The 21,257-nt window shown below is 41.7% G+C and overlaps 1 protein-coding gene across 1 annotated transcript in view; it reads left to right on the top strand.

Annotated features, from left to right (window-relative positions):
• Positions 1 to 600: 600 nt before the first annotated feature.
• Positions 601 to 21,257, top strand: part of PSMD1 (proteasome 26S subunit, non-ATPase 1) — a 121,115-nt gene continuing 100,458 nt past the window's right edge. The window contains exons 1-7 of the mRNA XM_007942044.2: positions 601 to 616; positions 5,099 to 5,142; positions 6,159 to 6,232; positions 6,410 to 6,579; positions 10,766 to 10,971; positions 12,982 to 13,125; positions 18,813 to 19,039. Of these exons, the coding sequence (XP_007940235.1) occupies positions 601 to 616; positions 5,099 to 5,142; positions 6,159 to 6,232; positions 6,410 to 6,579; positions 10,766 to 10,971; positions 12,982 to 13,125; positions 18,813 to 19,039 (881 nt within the window). The remainder of the gene's footprint in view (positions 617 to 5,098; positions 5,143 to 6,158; positions 6,233 to 6,409; positions 6,580 to 10,765; positions 10,972 to 12,981; positions 13,126 to 18,812; positions 19,040 to 21,257) is intronic.

The raw sequence follows: 21,257 nt of genomic DNA, 5'->3' as shown, positions 1-21,257 counted from the left end.
TTACTTATGGGCTCATTATGCTAATAAATCATTTCTGGGAGGATTTCTTTTGAAAATAGACTCTGCTAAAAGTACTGGAAAATCGCTTTTCTAAGAAAATTCTCTTTGCTCCAGCAAAGACATGGGGGGGGGGTGTTTCTGCACCGAGACCTCCCAAGCATCAGGCGGCGCTGCGCGCACCCCTCGAACCTCGGCACACTTTTCTCGGTAATGAAGGGTGATAGTGGCGGGGCCTCTCTCTAGGGGTAGCCATTCTAATGCCTTATCCCAAGTGCGGACGAGTGTCCAAATCGCGCGAAAGCTCTGGCCTCAAGAAGAATTGACAAAAACAGTGGCGCTCTCCGTGCACCCCTCCTCGAGGGTCAGGGCAGCGGCGACGGCGCGGAAGGCACAGGCTGGGGTCAAACGCGCGCCGGGCGGCAGGCGGCGCTGCGGGCAGCCCCGGGGCGGACGGGGTCCTGGCGAGAAGCGAGCCGGCGGCCTGAGCAGGCGACTGACTGGGAAGCTCACCCGGGTGCTAGGAGCCGCGGCGGAGTGAGCGGGCCCGGAGCTGACAGATACTGGTACTGTCGAGACGGCGCGCGAGTGCGGGACGCAGCCATGATCACCTCAGCCGGTGAGCACGGCCGGAGCCAGCGGCAGGAGGGAAGAACCTTAGCCACCGCCGCGCCGGCTTTTAGCTGAGTCAGGGCCGGTGACTGAGCACCTCCCGGCGGATGGCCGGCCTGCGCGTCCCTCGTTGCCTAAAGCTCATCTCGGGTCGGGGTCTAGGGGCCCGGCCGTGTCTTTCGGCGGGTCCCGCGGTTCCCTCTGGCTCGGAGGGCATCCTGCGTCGTCGCCCGCCCCGGCGTCCCTCCCCAGCCACACCCCCGGGCCCCGACCCAGGGAGTGTCCTTGGCCCTTCCTGCCTCCGAGGGGGGCTCATTTTCCATTTCTGCAGCCCTCGACCTCTGTCCGATCCCAGCCGTCCCGGCAGGTGGTCGGGGCCGTGGTGGGCCCCTGTGCGGTCGGATAAGAAGGCGGCGCGCCTGGGCAGAGACAGCCCAACAGCTCCCTAAGTGCTTCCGGACCTGGCCGGGGCGCCCCTCTCCTCGGAGTGCAATTTGAAATTAGGTGTGGGGCGGCCCATTTGTGGGTCCTCCTAGGGCATCCGGTGAAAGCGCACAGGGAGCTTAGTGACGACAGCACCTCGGAGATGGCGTTTTACGCTGACACTCAGCTTACCCGTGGGAGGCTAGATGCTTGGGAGCCCGCTGCTTTCAAGCCGGAGTCGTAGCTCTCCCGTCTGCCTCCCGTTTGTGCAGGTAGCTCCGTGTCACGACTGGAAATGGGGTGACGTAGAGGACAAGTTTTAGGTGGAGGTTTTAACTCCGGCTCCTAGTGACTTGCATGTAGCGGTCTGCGCCCCGAATGCCTTCTTCCTTGTCTGCGTGCACACCCCTTCTCCGTCCTGTTGGCTCTGCAAGTATTTCTGTTATGAACAGTTGGTGATCAGAAGAAAGTGACTTGAACAGCGTGGAGCTCAAAACGATGTTTTAATGACGATTGCTTAAAGGCATTGGTGGAGGTACTGGGAGGCATAATCGTTATTTTCAAGGATTTAAGAGCTGTCACCTCTACGTGGAATTAGTCTTTTGTCTCCAAGGGATACAGGGAATTGGAAGATCAATTTTAGGTCAGTGTTGTTAAGCCCGTTGCTGTCCAGTTGATTGGATGACTGGTAGTGGCCCTACAGGACAGAGTGGGACTGCCCCATAGGGTTTCCAAGGCAGTAAATATTCACAGAAGCAGACTGCCACATCTTTCTCCCATGGAGTGGCTAATGGGTTCAAGTCGCCGACCTTTTGGTTAGCAGCTGCAGGCCTTAAGCACTGTGCCACCAGGGCCCCTGTTAGTTGCCACTAAATTGATTCCAGTTCATGGCAACTCCAGCTGCTCTGTTGAGTTTCCAAGGCTGTGACCTTGTGAGAAGCAGGTGGCCAGGCCTGTCTTCTGAGGTGATCTGGGTGGGTTCGAATGGCCAGCCTTTCATCTCGTAGTCTGGTGCTCAACGTTCGGGCCACCCAGGGACCACTTAAGCCAGTGCAAGGAAGAGCATTTCCAGTCCCAGCTCTCTCAAGATACAGTAAGCACTGTTTGTGCCACCTGTAAACACAGGCCGACCTCACATCCGTCAATTGTGTCTCTTCTAACTTAGCCTGAACCTCCTTCAGTCTGGTCTGAGTTAACAGCCAAGACTTTGTTTTTCCACCATTACCTCCATGTTGACCGTTCTCTTTTTGTAGCCAGAGTTTTCTTTTTAAGACTGTTTAATCACACCATGTTATTCCATTCTGGTGGCTTTCTATTGTATGTAGAATAAAATCCAGACTCAGCCAAAGACTTCCATGATCCTGCCTCATCTTGCACTCTTTTCTTGTTCACGGCACCCTAATCAAATTGGCCTTTCTGGTCCGTGAATATATCATTTTCTTTCCTGCCTCAGGGCCCTTGCACATTCTGTTCCTTCTTTCTAGACTGCTCAAGTTTTCCCTTATCTTTTCAGTCTTTAGTCTCAGCTCAAGTAACGGCTTTTCTGACCACCCTGTTAACACATGCTGCCTCTCTACCCCCCCCCCCCGACTGTGTGCACCATTGCAGTCCTATAATTACCTTGTTTATTTGCCTGATTACTGTCTTTTCTCTCCTGGAGAGAACTTTTGGGCAGATAAGGTGTTTTCTCAGTCCCTGGAACACTGAGATTCTGTGATGGTAGTTTAATGTGTATTTATTATTTTGATTTGTTCAGTTTACTGAATTCCTTAGATTGGCTTCTGATCCAAATCTTTGGTCCCTTTGTTTCCTGCCCTTTGCCTCACATTGGCCTGCCATCTGGCCCAGGTGCTAGAGGCCAGTGTGATGGTTCTGGCGTGGATTAGTGGGTTTATTCCTTTATTTATCCACTATTTATTGAGCACTTGCTAGGCACTAAGAACACTGTGGTTATTAAGAACAACCCAGAAAAACACACTGGCATGGAGTCAGACTCATAGCAGCCCTAAAGCACATAATAGAACTGCCCCATAGGGTTTCCGAGGCCGAAATCTTTACAAAAGCAGACTGCCTCTTTTTCTTCCTTCGGAGCAGCTGGTAGGTTCAAACTGGCAACCTTTTGGTCAGCAGCTGAATGCTGTACCACCAGCGCTCCTTAAGAAGTCAATACGCACTGTCGATTCTTTTAAGAAACTTAGCCATGTTCTGCTGTTCATGATTTGTTCTACATCTGAACATCCCGTCTCTTCCGTAATAACTGTTTGAGTGGAGAGAGAGTTTGCTGGAGGGAGATGAGTGATTAATGTTTGTTTTTAAATGTCATGTAGGCACAGAAAGAAAAATCCTGGTGAATACTTTGGAACAGTAGTGTCTGACCTCTCTCTTTCCTTTTCATGATCCTCAGAGGCAACCACTTTCAACTTTTAAAGCTGTTTTCTTCTGGGACATACTACCATATTTATAATTAATATCCAAATATTGGTATAAATTGATATAACAATTTTGGACAGTTATCTGTTGAGTTATTATGGTCTAAGAGGTTTTTAGCATTTTTTAAACCTTTCTCATTCTCCCACCCAAAGGATACATTTGCCTTGTTTTTAAGAATGGGAGAGTACTGTGTAAAGTGAGAGTGTTTGATTTAGTTCTCTTCCATGGCCAAAGGTGAGTGTCTAAGCCACCCACAACTGTGCAACAAATTAGTTGTAAGAGAAAGTAAACAGGAAAATGTATAAATCTATCGCCTCTTTTCGTAAAAGCAGTTCCAATACACCATGGATTGATGATAGGGAATCAGTGGCATTTTTAATACCTTGATGAAGTGTTCTGCTGGTCGTGATCTGTTTCACATCGAAGCATTCTGTCATCTATTCCATAACATGAGTTTGCAGGTTTTTTTATTTTTTTAAGGTAATTGATTCTTGGAAATCTGCCTTGTCTCCTTTGTGCTGTTAGTTCAGCAGCTGTGCTCTGGCCTTAGCCCAATCTAGAGCACGGACAGGTTCTTTTTATCTGCTTGTAGAGCAGGAGGATGCCCTAGCACAGTGGTGTCCTTTCACTTGCTAAATTTTGTATCCTTTTCTGTATGGCTCTCTAAAGCCTACAAGAAACTATTTGGCAAATCTGTACTTATCAAAAATTGCCCTGATACTTTTTAACAACATCTCAGTTTCTACTCAGTGTTCTAAAAGATATTAAGACCTACTTGGGAAATGTATGAGAGACTGTTTAGTTTCCTTTATGGTCTGAGGGCAGTAATTTCCCATATCTTTTTTTTTTTTTTTGTCAGTAGTCCCTTTGACATATGATTATATTTTAAGTGTTGTTCTGTTAAGAGAATGGTGGTTTTCATTATTCCCCTGTGTTAGAGGTGGGATCTTGAAGCTGGGATAAGAGCTTAGTGGACACCGGTCTTGGAAACTCGACATCAGAACAAGGAAGAGTCGTTCGTTAGGTTCCTGTGGTAGAGGGAGGTGCCTAGTGTTGTTAGCTACCTGGGAGTTGGCCCTGAATCATAGCGGTGCCAAGCACGCTGGACCGAACGCTGCCTGGTGCCACGCCCCCCATCAGTTTCATACTGGACAGTTGTAACTCATGGAGTTTTTCTTGGCCAGTTTTTACAAGTAGATCTCCAGGCCTTGCCTCCCGCCTCAGTATAAAAAAACCAAACTATAACTGTAGGTTCATTTTGTGTGAATAATTTTATTCTGAAATGGTGGAAAGTTTTTTCATTTTGCTCTATTTCAGTCAGTAAATTAGCCCAGTGATTCTCAAACTGTAGCCAGGAGTTTGCATGTCTAACAGGTCCTGCGTGATGCTGATGCTGCTGGTCAAGGACTAGACTTTGAAAACCATTGAATCAGGCAAATAATGATACAAGTGTATCTTGGGGATTGGAAATAGTTAATTCTTCAACTTTGAAGTGTAAGGCCTTACAACTTTAATTAAAACAATTACTTCCCTAGTGATGTCCTTATTTGTTCCCATCCGTCATATATTTTTGACCAAACACTGATTTCCATCTTAGTGTCTAGTTCATAATCATGATACATTTTTTATTTTATAGCTGGAATTATTTCTCTTCTGGATGAAGAAGAACCACAGCTTAAGGTATGAGTTGAAGAAAAAGTAACTCTTTGAATTTAGTGTTATCTGAATCTCTTTTCTCATTTCATGTAACCACCTTACCCATGGCCCAGCTTTTACCCCTCCCCCCCCATTTGACTCAGTGACCCACTTTGGGTTTCCAAGGCGGTAAATCTTTATGGAAGTAGATTGCCTAGTCTTCCTTCCACAAAGTGGCTGGTGGGTTTGAACTGTGCCATCAGAGCTCCTTGTTTTGTATCTCTACTATCATTTGATGTAATCATCCTGCCCGCTACCCAGCCTTTAGCCCTCCCCACCATGTGTCTACTAGCACTAAGCCTGCTGCTGGTGAGTTGATTCTGACTCATAGTGACTCTGGCTAGAACTGCCACACAGGCTTTCCAAGGCTGTTACATTTACAGAAGCTGACGGCCACATCTTTCTGCCACAGAACAGCTGGTAGGTTTGAACCACTGACCTTTTGGTTAGCAGCCTAGTGCTTTAACCACTGTGCCGCCAGGTCTAGCACCAGAGGAGAGTATTTCAGCAATAGCAGTTGGTTTCGTCAGACTTTAACGAGGCTAAGACGAATAAACATCAGCGTGGCACTTGAATAAAGCCATTTCTTTATCAACATAAAGCACAAAAACTTGTTTCTTTTGTGTCATATATTTAAAGATATTTCATTAAATGAAAATTTTAAATATGCTTCAAGCAGCTTTAAACACCAGAAATCATTTCTGTCCAAGCTAGCAACATGGGGTTGGTTTTGTATACTTAAGGAGGAAATGTGCGTTATGATAAAAAATGTTATTATAGGACTGATCTGATGTTTATGATTGAAGAGGGGAAAGGAAATGTGCAAATTGAGAGAAAATATAAGTCTGTTGATAAGTTTTTATAGTTGTCATAGATTAAAAGGTTTAGTGATTATTACTGAAGATTTAGCCACTGACTTGTTAGAAATGCTTTTTTCAGGGAAGTATAAGGTATGATGCCAAGTCTATCTCAAAACTGAATTTTGGTTTTATTTTCTATAGGAATTTGCACTACACAAATTGAATGCCGTTGTCAATGACTTCTGGGCAGAAATCTCTGAGTCTGTAGACAAAATGTAAGAAATTATTTCTATAACTTGGGATAAGGTAGATCACCTTAAGTGCCTGTGGTTGTGAGTCTTGTGGCTTATTAGACATTTGCTGTTACTAAATTGTGACTTGAATGTTTGGTCTTGGGAGTCCTAAGGAAAACCACAGTTTGAACTAGGCCTCTACTTCCTAATTTCTTTCAGAGAAGTTTTGTATGAAGATGAAGGTTTCCGGAGTCGGCAGTTTGCAGCCTTAGTGGCATCAAAAGTGTTTTATCACCTGGGAGCTTTTGAGGAATCTTTGAATTATGCTCTTGGAGCAGGTGACCTCTTCAATGTCAATGATAACTCTGAGTATGTGGAGACTATTATAGGTAAGTAGCTTCCATTTGGCAAAGTTTCATCTAATTGACTTATTTCTTGCTCCTGTGTATATAGTATTTTTTTTTTTCCTGGATTACTTTTTGATGTTGCCAGATTTTGTTTTAATTAGAAGTTCATAGTCTTTGCAATGATTTTATGTGGACTGAGTTTTAGATCTGCGCACCATCTATGTGCTTTAGTATTTTTTGTTGTAGCGAACAGAAGCATCAGTAATAGTAATAATTAACAGAGAAGCTCACCTTACAGAACCTTTTAAGAGTGAACCCAAGAAATTATTTAAAAACCACCAACAGATACATAAAGCCAGTTATCTCGGCCGTTATGGTTAGCTAAAATACGCTTTTTGGATGGTCAGGACTAGAGAATAGTTCAAGTTTTGGAGTTAGATAGGTAATTGCTCTTTCAGTCTCTATCTTAAGAGTTGTAATTTGCTATAGTCTGATGACCATATATTAGGATGAGATAAATTCAGGTTTTTATGAATAAAATGAAAGATAGCGTATGTATGTACTTGTTTTTAATAAACCACTATTGTGTATCTACCGTGTGCTAGGCACTCTGCCTGTCACTCTTAACATGGTTTACTCCACAGTTGCCCTGTGAGGGAGGGCAAATGGGGAAACTCGGCCCTGAGGTGATAAAGGCAAGTGACTGTCAAATGGGAGGGACGCACTTCAAAACCCAGGTTTACACACCTCAGCATCCATGCTGTTTTACTGGGAACCATTATTTCTGCAGTTGTTTCTTTATTTTTGGTATGTTGCCATGTTTTGAAAAAACTTTGAAGTGAGAGGGTCTGTGACAGACAGATGACCTCTGGGCTCTCTGTCTCAGGTCTGCCAGAGCAGCTCTGCTGCATGTGGCTGTTCAGACTTTGCCACCTTAAATGTTGGGGCGCTCCTGACACAGACGCGTGACGCGCCTGCAAGGCCCTTCAGACATATCTCTCTGGATATCATTTCCAGCAAACAGGTTTTACATTGTAGTTACAGAAAGCCCAAGCACTGGGGACTGGATGGTCTGGAGTGTGCGTTGTAGGTACTCTGCATTGCTGATGGGGAGAGATCTGCATTACTTACCCAAGTCCTTACAAGGAGAAAGTTGGTATTCTTTTTCCAAAGCTGGGAAATGTTGCCCAAGGGGGTCCAGAGGAATTACCTTCAGGGAAGGTTCTAATTGGAATGCTGAGTTTACTTTTTGAAGTTTTTGCCGTGATGGTATGAAATACTGCAAGTAACTTTACTGCTGTAGGGTTTTCATCTTTGCATCCTATGTAAAGAAGAGATGATTTTTTTTTCCCCTTCTTTTTTTTTTTTAAATTGTGATTTAGGTGAAGGTTTACAGAGCAAATTCACTTTCCATACACCAGTTCACATATACTTTGTCTTATGACATTGACCACAGTTCACCACAATGCAACAGCTCCCCTCCCACTTCCTCCCCATAGTTACCTCTTCCCTGTGTCCATCCCTCCATGGACTCCTGCCCCCTGAGCTGTCTCCCTGTGCATAAGTAACCCTTCTTTTTCCCATGATTGTTCTCTCCAAGGAGTACATCTACCTGAGGTAAATGTTCAACTCATATGCCTGTATTTTGTTTGGCTGGAAACCACAAGTGTGGGTTCAATTTCAGACCTGAAGGGCAGCTAGGGGCCATAGTCTCAGTGGTTCCACCAGGCTCTATCGGATCAGCTAACCTGGTCCCCACATTTTTTTTTTTCTCCAAATGATTTTGAGTTTTGTTCCACATTGTTCTCCCTCTCTATCAAGGATCTCCTACATAGATCCCCTTCCAAGTGGATGACAGTGGTAGCCGGGCACCATCTAGTTCTTCTGGTCTCATAGTTGTATAGGCTGCAGATCAGATGGTGTACCGGTCGCTAGGACTAATTGTTTCTTTGGTTTTCTTCATTCTTCTTTGCTCTGGACGAGGACAGACCCGTCGTTGCATCTAGATGGCAGCTAAGAAGAGATCATTTTTAAGGCTAAATCATATCATTTGGAATCAGAGTACTTTCCCCCTATTAAATTAGAAATGAGGTGTAAAAGACATTTGCCCCCAGTTATTTGATGGCTTTTTGAGGAACACTGGTGGTGTTTCTGATAGTGATTTACGTGTTTTTGCATTGCCACCATGGTACAAATCATTATGCTTTTAAACAGAACGGTTCATCCATAAAGTGCTCTGCCGTGGTAGATGCCCTCCCTGTTTCTAAGCACTGCGTCATCTTAGCTTGTGGAAGGCGGTTGTTGATAATAGACCTGCTTTATCTGTTTTTGTTTGTGGAAGTAGGGCCCACCTTTTTGTCTTAGCTTTGTATGGACCGCTAGAACTTTTTTTAACGTCAGTGATATTTATGAGGGGACATAAAATAGACTGTGGGAAGGCTTCCTAGGATCTCATTGACTGACATCAGCAGCACTTCCAGAAACTGAAGACTACTGTCTCCTCTCCTAGCTATGAAAAGACCCGAGCTGGGAATGAGGCTCCATGCTGGCGCATAGTCACAGTGTAAAGCCGGCGACTGAGAGAAGGCAGGAATCTTGGTTGACGCTCTTGTGAGGAGCATTTTACCCTCAGTTACATAATTTAAAGAAAGCTCCTCCAATATTATAAATCTGAGATTACTCTCTGATGGGGTAGAGGTAGATACCTCTTAGCTGTGGTTGCTTCCAGAAAACCTTCCTGTTAGGGCCTGGGGAAGATTTTCTGCAACCAGAATTGTTTCAGGTCCGTTCTCTGTCGGCCACTTTGTTCATATTACTGTACCCGAACCTGCATGGTCTACCTGGTTGGCCCCTTGACAGGGTATGTCCCATTTCACAAAAGTCCCCTGCTTCCACACAGATGGAGACCTATTGAGCATGTACTTGGTAGGTCGGCTAAATGATTTGGAAGTTCAAATCATTTCTGTTTCCTGGGGCTATCGTTTGTATCTGAATAATCTTGTCCTAGTTCTCCTTCCTTTCTGAAAGGGAGAGAGTGGAGCTGGTGAGCTCTAGAGAGGGGGACCAGTGTCTATGTCATTCTTGTGGGTGGCTCCTTATCTTCCTTATGCAGGAGAAAAAGGCAAAGACAAATTCCCACTTTGGCTGTCCCTAGGAGCTCTGGTAGCATAGTGCCTAAGGCACTTGACTGCTCACCAGAAGGCTGGCGGTTCAAACCCACCAGCCACTCCTCCGAAGGAAGGTTGGGCAATCCTACTTCTGTAGTGATACTGCCTTGGAAACCCACGGAGGGGTCGCTATGAGTCGGGGCCGACTCGACGGCAAACAACAACAACAACAACATAAAGATTATGGTATGATTGCAAAGTAACGTGACTAAGTTGTAAATGAACTTCAGTGTCTTTCAACACGTGTGCTGTTGACACCCTTCTTTTCTTTAGATTATATAACTGAGGAAAAACGTACCTCCTTATAAAAGAGAAAATAATACTAATTTGAATGTGTCCACTGAGGTTCATGATCTAACTCACAGTGCCACCCACCTCCACCATCTGCCCGAACCAGTGGGAAATGTGAAAGCCATGTTGTGCATGTGTGCTGCTGCGTGAATTTCCTGGGGGAATAGGTCCTACCCACCTCATGGGAAGAAAAACACAGTTTCAACTGATTGGCTACAATTGCTGGAAAAGTTTTTGGAAATCTCTTGAAATTATCTCTAGAACCTGTGGCACATTTCAAGTCATTACACTGTTGTGTTACAGAGATGACTTACACACTGGTCCCTACTCTTAAGGAATAAATAACTTTGTTGATGTGAAGAAGTGTAAGTATGTATCACCACGTGATAATGGCTCTAATAGGTCTTTGTGAAGATTCTCAATGATGGCAAAATGTGTTTTTTTGGAACTAAAACAGTCAACAGTTATTTGTAGCCAACTCTGTTGAATAAACAGCTTAATCAAATAGAGTAATATAATTTTGGTCAAAATAAGATAACTAGACAAATGTTTTGAATACTATTTTGACATCATTAAAATTAGTGTATAGCTGTCTAATGTAATTATAAAAGAGAAAATACTACTAATTTGAATGTGTAAGTTTTAGTGCTTTTCAATTTGCTTTTTTGCTGATAGTTATAAGTACATATGATAATAAATGGTGCCATTGCTCTTTCTGATAGTTGAGTCGCATTTACAAGGTGATCAGAGTGATTTTCTTTTCCCCATAGCAAAATGTATTGATCACTACACCAAACAGTGTGTGGAAAATGCAGATTTGCCAGAGGGAGAAAAAAAGCCTATTGACCAGAGATTGGAAGGAATCGTAAATAAAATGTTCCAGCGGTGTCTGGACGACCACAAGTATAAGCAGGCTGTCGGCATTGCTCTGGAGACACGAAGGCTGGACGTCTTCGAGAAGACCATACTGGAGTCGGTAGGTGGACGGTGTAAATTTGGAGATTGCTATTGATGGGGAATTAGCAAAGCTATTTATTAAAATTGGAAAATATCACAGGTTGTGAAAAGAAAATCCAGTTTAGAATTAGTAACATGCTTTTTTGTCTAATATTGTTATATATGACTTGAGTTGTGTTTTATGTTCATAGAATATCTGCTTTTGTCTTCCACATTTTTTTGATACCTTTGAGCTCTTATGTGGGAATGTTGTATTAGTTATCCTACCCTGTTTTGATAAATATATGCACTTATTACAGCTAATACTACAGGCTAGGTTTCTGATTTGGGGAGCTTTTCCAATAATTATGACAATTGTAAGTTACTGACCAAAGTGGTCAGGAAGTGAAGTGCAAGACCGACTTCAGTAGACATTGCCCTGCAGGCTTGCTTTATGCACTTCACCACCTGTCCCTCTCCTCAAGCAAGCTTTCTGCATTAGAGCTGTTTCAGCCTCTTCTCGATGCTTAATGTATTTTACTCATTTCTTTACTTTTTACCAAAAATACTCTGTCCTTTCCAACCTGCTTATTCCTGTTCATGATTGAGAGCTCAAGCCAGCCGTCGGTTTATTTACAGAGCCTGCCTTCAGTCACTAACCCCCCACTTCCCTCAACCCTGCTTACAAAGACTAGGTCCAGTTCTTCTGTTACATCCTAGAGTCCTGTGCTTTTCTCATCTCCTTAAAAACTAGAGTCATTAACTAATTGTATTGTTAGAATAGTTAATGTCTGTTTTTTCCCCACCAGATCATGAACACTGAAAGAATAGCTATTTTGTGCCTTTTCTACCACTGTGTCCCCAAAGCCTGAGGCAATGCTTAACGACAGTAGTAAGATTTTTTTAATGGGTAAATTAATGAACAACCTAATATGCTAGGATGGTCCTTGTCCTACTCTTATTTCATTTTTGTGCATTTATAGCCTGCTCTTGCCTCATGGAAATAAGATTAAAATACTTGCTTTTGTTCATTCAACAGTGTTTAAGTGTCATCTGTGGACTAGATACTGTTCCAGGCATAGAGCTAGGGTGTTGAACAAGACCTGCAAAGTCCCTGCCCACAAAGAACCATCGACCTGTAGGAGGGGAGTCTAGAGGGTGTAGAGAGGAAAAAGACAGTCAAAAAAATACATGAAGATCAAGGGTTGACAAAGGGTTTGTTTTTAAATAAAGCAGAGTAAGAATCCATCATACAGGCATATGGATAGAACTTGTGTTTCATGAAACCACACCCACCCCTACTGCTTGCTGGTGACGTGCTCTGAAATTTTTAATTTTTTTTTTTCTTTTAATGCTAGTCTTACCCCATTATGCTGATTTCATTACATCCTGATGGGTCACAGCTTGCTTTTTTGAAAAGCACTTATTTAGCTCTTCAATTTATGTATTTATGTTGAAGGACTTTACACAATAGAGTGGTACCTCAAATACTAGGCTTGCTTTTGAGAACCACAAAGAAAACACACAGTGTAGTGTCAGCGTTTACTCACGGAGCACCAGGCAGATGCGACAGCACTCAAAGCATGGCTCTCGGAACTGGAGAGCAGTTCTGTCACATGGAGTTCACTGGCCTGAGGGAAAACAGTGAGGCTAGGCCCTAAGTCGTGAGGGAGTCTAGTGGCGAGGTAAGAAGCAGACAGACTCTTCAGTGGTAACAGTTGAAAAGCATAGCCTTTTGGTATATGCACAGTTGCCCATACCTTTTATAGTAACTAACAGCATCACTGTTGTACTACGCTGTGTTCGTTTAGTCCTCATCCTGAGTCATCACTAGTAGTAACTTATCTTCAGTCCTTTTTTTCATGAAGCATGAAAATACTTAATTCTTTTAAGATTTTCATCTAAAATTGTTAAAATTTCTATTAGTTAAGAGGTGTAAATCATTGGCTGCTTAGAATGGGTAAAGAATATAGAATAAAATAATTCATATTATAAGTAAGCATAATGCTTCTGTAACCAGATAATGATTTTTTTTTTAATTCTCTTTCAGAATGATGTCCCTGGAATGCTAGCTTATAGCCTTAAGCTCTGCATGTCTTTAATGCAGAATAAACAGTTTCGGAATAAAGTACTAAGAGTTCTAGTTAAAATTTACATGAACCTGGAGAAACCTGATTTCATCAATGTTTGTCAGGTAACTACAGTCCCCTGTACTACCCGATACTAGAGGGCAGGGGTGGGTCACTGACAGAATTCTTACTTCCATGCCAAAGACCTGGGTTCAATTCCTAGCAAGGACCTCCAGCACAGCTACACCCGTCTGTTGGGGCTTGTGTGTCGCTGTGTTGCTGATCAGGTTTCAGCGAGCTCACAGGTGAAGATGGACTAGGGGAAAAAGCCCGGCAATTCACTTCTGAAAATCAGTCAGTGCGAACCCTGTGGAGTGTTAACAGGCCAGTCCACCAGTGTTCATGGGCACGGCACAGGGTTGGACAGCGGTTTGTTCCTTTGTGCGTGAGGCAGCTGTGAGTTGGGTGAAGTTGGCAGCAGCTAACAGCGGCACTGCACTGTGTTCTCTGTACTGCAGCTGTGTTACTGTCATGGTCGCCTGCAAGTCTCCAAATTGAGCTTTACAGCAGCCCTGTGAGGACAGTGTATGTTGTTTATATTCCTTTTTACTAATAGAAACAAAATCCCAGAAAACTAAATATTTTGGTATAATGCATTATTTCTGTGTTACTTTCTTCATTTTTAAAGTCCTCAAAGCTATTTAAGAAAAAAAATGGGGAAGTATTAAAAAAGGCTAAAGAAGGAAGAAGAAAAGAACTACCCATGTTGTAAATACATAAACGCATTGCCATCAAATCAACTCCGACTCAGCGGCCCTGTAGGACGGAGTAGTACTGCCCCATAGGGCTTCCAAGGCTTGTAAATCTTTATGGAAGCAGAATGCCACCTCCCATGGAGCAGCTGGTGGGTTTGAATCTTTCAGTTAGCAGCCTGGCACTTAACTATTGTACCACCAGGGTTCTTTTCCCATGATATGTTTAATTTAAAAAAGAATTTGAAGTTTAAAAATCATCTATGGTTCTTTACCCAAATAAAACCAAAACATTTGAGTGTAATTCTGTATCTCTTCACGTACGATTTTCTTGCCCATGAGAAGAATTTCAGCAGCACAGAAAGCATACAAAAGGGAAAGTCTTCCCTTTACCTGAGCCTTTTCCCAGAGGTAATAGGTGGTGCTTTTCTCCTGCTGACAAGCTTATGTACAGCTGCCTCATTCTTGATGGCTGTGTTTTATTGCATTGTGTGAAGGTGTGCGTAGATTTGTTTTTGTTTTATTGTTATTATTTTTTTTTAACAATTATCCTGTATACATTTTCATATTTTACTTACACTACAGCATATTATTATGTATTTTTCTTTTTTTTCACTATAGTATGTTCTTACTATGTGTTATTCCTCTGTACTTTTTACAAGTTTAGACTAGTACATATTTTTTAAAGCTAATTTGAAACATAGGAAAAGCTGAAAGAAAAAAAATACCCATATTTATATCACCCTTTCTGTTTTTTCTATATAGAATTTTGGAATTCTATTTGTTTCTAAATAATTGACTAACAATTTTGTGTCCTGACTTTTTTCCCTATGATCTTTCTTACTCCCTTTGTAAGAACATTTGTATCTGAGAGTGGCAGGGTAAATTTCCTACAATAGGGACATTTGAAGTTTTCTTTTTTTTTCCTTTTAATTTTTATTGTGATTTGGGTGAAAGTTTACAGAGCACATTCATTTTCCATACAGTAGTTCGTGCACATATTGTTTCATGATATTGACTGCAAGCCCCACAATGTAACAGCTCTCTTCCCACTTCCTCCCTATAGTTACCTCTTCCCTGTGCCCTTCCTTCCTGTGCATTCTTGCCCCCTGAGCTATCTCCCTGTGCAAATACTTCTGATATCCCACAATTGTTTGTTCTAAGGACTGTATCTACCTGGCATAACTATTCACCCTATATGCTTGTCTGTTGTTTGGCTGGAAGTCAGGGTTGTTGTTTGTTGTTGTATGTACCGTCAAGTCACACCTGACTCATAGCGACCCCTCCTTGGGTTTCCGAGGCAGTATCACTGCGGAAGTAGATTGCCCATCTTCCTTCCGAGGAGAAGCTTGTGGGTTTGAACCACCAGCCTTCTGTGAGTTCAATTCCAGGCCTGAAGGATAACTGGAGACCATAGTCTTAGGGGTTTCATCAGGCTCTACCAGACCAGTAAGCCTGGTCTTTTTATGGTTTTGAGTTCTGTTCCACATTGTTCTACCACTCTGTCCAGGATCTTCTGCGCTGATCCCTTTCCGAGTGGTTGATAGTGGTAGCCGGGCACCATCTAGCTCTTCTGGTCTCATGGGCATGTATGTATGCTGAGATTCCCATTATCTGCCAGTCCCTTGAGCTATTTATTTCCATGTGTCTTTGGTTTACTTCATTCTTCTTTGCTCTAGACAAGGAGAGACCAATTGTTGCATCTAGATGGCTGCTTGGAAGCTTTTAAGACCCCAGTTGCTACTCACCAAAGTAGGCTATAGAACAGTAGGGACAATGAATTTTATTATGTTGTTTATACATGGAAAAACGAAAATGGTGAAGAGACAAATAGGACAGATGATTCCAAATCTAACATCGAGGAAAAAGAAACCGACTTGGAGTAAAAAGTGGTCCAAATGGAAATTTTCCAGCAATTAGACTTACCTGAATAATTTTGTCACCTCTCAGTTTGTCACAGTAATGAGAAATGTTTATTGAGGCTTACTCTTTGCTGCACATTGTGCTGAGTTCCACTAAGTGGCCTATTTAATCCCTGTGAGATAGGTGCTGTGATTGTACCCACTTTGGCTCAGGCAGATTATACATTTGTCCAAGTTAATAAAGCTAGTGGTCAAAGAACCAAGATCCATTCCAGGTCTGTCTTGCTTGTAGCTCTTAACTACTAAGCCAAGTTATAGCAAAATAGTAGAGGCAGTGACAATTTGGTAGGCATGATTTATAAATCCTAGCTGTAGAAGTGTGCTAAGTATAAACTTCAGAGTTTGCTCAGGAAAAGTATCATCCAGTAACAAAAATGAGAAAATCATGACAAGGGTCATAAAACAATGAAACACAACCTTCTTAATGCCTGTCTAAAGGCCAGACCTTGTTTAACCTTCTAACATCAATCATACCATATTTGAACTTCGACTCATTTGGTCCAGGATGACAACATTCAATTTCTCCTGACCTGTGTGTCTTGATTTTTATATATATATATATATATATATATATATATATATATTTTAACATATCAAGTCAGTGCAGTACAGTGGAATACTATCAAATGTTCCACCTAAGTTTCCTCCAGTGGAGGAAGGGATACCTAAACTGTGGTACGTACACACAGTGGAATACTGTGCAACACTAGAGAGTAATGTAGAATCCGTGTACCGTATAACGTGGATGAACTTGAAGGATGTTATGCTGAGTGAAATAAGTCAATTACAGAAGGACAGATACTGATTATATTAGTCTGCAAAAAACTCACTACTCTCGAGTTTATTCTGACTCTTAGTGACCCCTCTTTGAATTTCCGAGGTGGTATCTCTGTGGAAACAGATTGCCCAGTCTTCCTTCTGAGGAGTGGCTGGTGGGGTTGAACTGCCAGCCTTCTGATTAGCAGCCAAATGCCTTAGGCACTATGCCACCATAGCACCCTACATTAGTCTAGTATTGTAAAAAGTTAAGGAAAGGTTTATATATGGAAGGAAACTTTCTTTGTTGGTTACCAGGGAGGGAAGGGAAAGGAAAATGACTAGATAGGTGAAAATGTGGCTTGTGTGAGTGTAAAAACCAAACTCAACTGCCGTCGAGTCAAATCCGACTCATAGTTACCCCTCCTTGGGTTTCTAAGGCAGTATCTGTATGGAAGTAGATTGCCCAGTCTTCCTTCCAAGGAGTGGCTAGTGGGTTTGAACCACTAGCCTTCTGGTTAGCAGTCAAATAAATGCCTTAGGCACTATGCCACCAGAGTTCTCATTCATATATATATATATATATATATATATATACACACACCCCCACCCACACCCACACCCACACACGTACATATACACGTGTATATATATATATACACACACACACATGTATGTGTGTGTAACTGATTATTAATGGCTATCGGGTAGGAGGGAGGGGGAAGGGGAACTTTTGTTTACAGGGCATTGAGTTTATGCTAATGGTGGTGCAATATTTTGGAAAAGGATAGAAATAATGGTGGCACACCATGAAAAACGTGATGTCTCTTAGCTGTGAATGTGGAAGTTATTGTGTTGGTGAATATCTCGGTGCATATGTTTTCACCACAATGAAATTTAAAAAAAAAAAAAATTCCTTTGCTGCTTTCTTCTCTCTGAATCTGTTGTACTCACCAAAGGAAGTTTTACCGCTTTTAGCTGTTTCATTCCTTATCATTTTAAAATAAGATTTTCTTTAATCTTAAAGGTTTTTATGTGAATATATTATGTGTGTAACATAATACATTCATGTGATGCAGAATTCCAGAAGGATCTAGTAGTATGCAGTAAAAAGTTTTTTCCCTACCCTTTTCGCCCAGCTACCAAATTCTGTTTCCTGGAGGCAAATGATATCAATTATATATGTCCTTTCATTTCACATTTTTCCATGTTGTAACTTCTCAGTCATATTTTATTTATCATGGAGTAGTCATTAAGTCGATGTACTTTACCTTACTAACCATTCCCATATTTTTGGTCATTTATTTTATTTTCTATACTTTAATTTATAATAACCTTGATTAGTTACTTGCTATTAAGAGAAAAATAAAATGTAAATTGAGTTCTTAAAAGGATAATTCTAACATTAGAAGGAACTCTGGTGGTGTAGTGCATAAGGCATTTGACTGCTAACGAGAAGGCTGGCGGTTCAAACCCCCCAGCCACTCCTCGGAAGGAAGATGGAGCAACCTACTTCTGTAGTGATGCCACCTCAGAAACCCAAGGAGGGGTTGCTATGAGTCGGGTCCGACTGGACAGCAGTGTATTTGGTTTGGTTTGGTTTTGGTAACATTATTAGATAGATTTGTTAAAACTTACAGCAGATCTTAAGAGTACTAAGAAAAATGCTTCAAAAATGGTAATTTTAATCTCTTGTCCCGGCCCAAGGAGCTCTGGTGGCACACTTGTTAAAGCATTTGACTAACCAGAAGGTTGGTGGTTTGAACCACCTGCTGCTTCGCAGGAGAAAGATGATGAGGCAGTCTGCTTCCATAAAGATTTACAGCTTAGCAGACCCTATGGACTAGTTCTGCTCTGTCCTCTAGATCACTGTGAGTCAGAACTGACTTAATGGCAGTGGGTTGCTTGGGTTTTTCCTGGCCCGGTGCAATGCAGTCATTGGCTGTTGAATGAATGAGTGATTCCTATGGTATAAAAATTCACATTATTTTAAGGAAACAGTTTAAAGAACTTGTTGCCTTTGTTATCTTCAGGATATGGTAGAAGCAGAAAATACAGCCTAAGGAGAATGTGGATATAGATTGTGGATAAGATTTAAAGAAGCCAAGATTTTTTAACAACCACACTGAATGCCTCCAGTAGCCAGGCGCAGTTTTAGGAACTGGGGATATAATCTGTGTAGGTTTTCTTATGGAAGGCAATTGTCATTTTCAGGAAAATTTTGTCTAGTACCAGGGTCAGAAATAAAGTACAAGTAGATAGCCTGCCCCAGTTTGCTTGTGCTTATATTTTAAACTTTCCTGTATTGGTGATTGTTTTCTTACTCTGCCTTGTAGAGAAAGTTTTCATTTATTACGTAATTGTTCTTTATCTCCATTTCAGTGCTTGATTTTCTTAGATGATCCTCAGGCTGTGAGTGATATCTTAGAGAAGCTGGTAAAGGAAGACAACCTCCTGATGGCTTATCAGATTTGTTTTGATTTGTATGAAAGCGCTAGCCAGCAGTTCCTGTCGTCTGTAATCCAGAATCTTCGCGCGGTTGGCACTCCTGTCGCTTCTGTGCCTGGATCCACCAATACGGGTACCGTTCCAGGATCAGAGAAAGACAGGTAGAAGTATTTGTTTCTGCCTCAGAGGAAATTGAACAGTCTGAGTCCGCGTTGGGAGTAGGTAGGGTATTCACAGACTGCACTTCACCATCTCCTTTCACAGCTTGGTAAATCTTGAGGTGGTTCTGGTTTTGCACTGTGTTAGGTACAGTAAGGAGAAGCAAAGAAATGGATCTTTGTGGAAGGAAAGGAGAAGATTGTCTGGTGGAGAGGGCCTGCCAGACAACACGTGTTCTCTCTCTCTAATCAAGTAAATTAAAAATTTCAGGTGGGATAGGTGGTTTAGCATTTAGATGTGTGGGTGGGATGTATCTGGGTTAGATTTTTTAAAGAAAGAAATATTCTGAGCTTTTGGTACTTTAATTAGAACTAAACACAGGCAAATGTCATTTTATTATGCTTTGCTTTATTGCACTTTGCAGATAGTAGATTTTTTACAAATTGAAGATTTCTGGCAACCTTGCATTGAGCCAACAGTGTGTGATCACTTTGTGTCTGTCACAGTTTGGTAATTGTCACAATAATTCAAACTTTTTCAGCATGCTATTGTATACTTAACAGACTAGAGCGTAAACATAACTTTCATGTGCACTGGGAAACCAAGAAATTTGTGCGACTTCCTTCACTGCGATACTTGCTTTATCGCAGTGGTCTGGAACTGAATGTGCAGTATCTCCGAGAACTGTCTGTGTTACCCTTCAGTTGGTATGAAGTGTATTTGATGGTGATTTCAACTCAAGTTGCTTGTCAGAAACATGTGTCATGAATATTTTCTCCCAATCTTTGTCTTATCTTTCGTTTTCGTTTTTAAAATTGTGTTTTAGGTGAAAGTTTATGTAGCAAATTAGGGTCCCATTTAACAGTTTTTATACAGTGACTTTGTTGTGACATGACATTGGTTACAGTTTTTGCAGTGTGTCAGCGTTCTCATTATTTCATCCTGTCTGTTCTGTTTCCATTGATCTAGTATCTCTTCCCCTCACCTTCTCATCTGTGCTTTTGGGTAAATGTTGACCATTTAGTCTCTTATAGTTGAGTATTAAAGGGACACATTACTCGCAGTGACACTATTTATTGATGATTTCTTTTGTCATGCAAATTTTTTCTTTTTTGATGAACTCTAATTTTCCTTTTTGGAGTTCTAAGATACTTTTTTGCCAACCTCATGATTGTAAAAATACTCTGTTATGTTTTCTTCTGGAAACCAGTAATACAGTATAAAAACAACAAAAAATCAAACTCACTGCTATTGAGTCAATTTTGACTCTTAATGACCCCTCCTTGGGTTTCCAATGCGCTATCACTACGGAAGTAGATTGCCCAACCTTCCTTCTGAGGAGTGGCCTTAGGCACTTCGCCACCAGAGCTCTTATAATATGGTATAGGCTTTATGTTTAGGTCTGTGATAGATCTCAGCTTAACTTTTTGTATATGATGTGAAGTAGGAATACAGTTTCATTTTTTTTTTTCACATATGAATTTCTACTGTTCCAACACCATTTGTTTCAAAGAATCTCTTTCTCCTATTGAATTGTGTCGTAGCCTTTGACGAAACCCAGTTTACCGTGGATATGTTTGGGTGGATTCTCTATTATTTTCTGTTCTACTTGTCTTTCCTTATACCAATACTACATTGTCTTTGTTGCTATACTGGAAAGCAGGAAATGTAAAACCAACAGTTTTCTTCTCTCTTGACCCTCAAGACTGTTGCACTTTTCTAGGTCTTTTGCTTGTTTCAAAAGTCTGGGATTTTGATTAGTATTGTATTGAATCTCTTCAATTTGGAGCAAATTGAAATTATAACCAGATTATCTTCTAACCGTGATCATGGTCTATTTCTCCATTTCAGTTTTCTTTAATTTTTCTCAATGATGTTTTGAAGATTTTTGTGCCGAGGTGTTATATATCTTTCCTTAAATTTATGCCTGAGTGGTTCATGTTTTTTAATGCTGTTGTAAGTGGCATTTAAGGAGCTCTGGTGGCTAAGGTTGGACAATCTACTTCTGTAGAGATAACGCCTCAGAACCCAAGGAATCGAGTCGACTTGGCAGCAGTGAGTTTGGTTTTTTTTTTTTTTTTTGGACTGTTAACCAAAAGGTTGGTGGTTCAAACCCACCAGCTGCTCTGTGGAAGGAAGATGACGCAATCTACTTACGTAATGATTTACGGCCTTGGAAACCCAATGGGGGTCATTATGAGTCAGAATTGACTTGATGGC

Source organism: Orycteropus afer, unplaced genomic scaffold (assembly GCF_000298275.1).
Source record: "Orycteropus afer afer isolate SDZICR_OR568_19922 unplaced genomic scaffold, OryAfe1.0 scaffold00006, whole genome shotgun sequence".
Lineage (NCBI taxonomy): Eukaryota > Metazoa > Chordata > Mammalia > Tubulidentata > Orycteropodidae > Orycteropus > Orycteropus afer.
The sequence above is the reverse complement of the archived record's forward strand: the minus strand, read 5'-3'. Positions and strand labels throughout refer to the sequence as shown.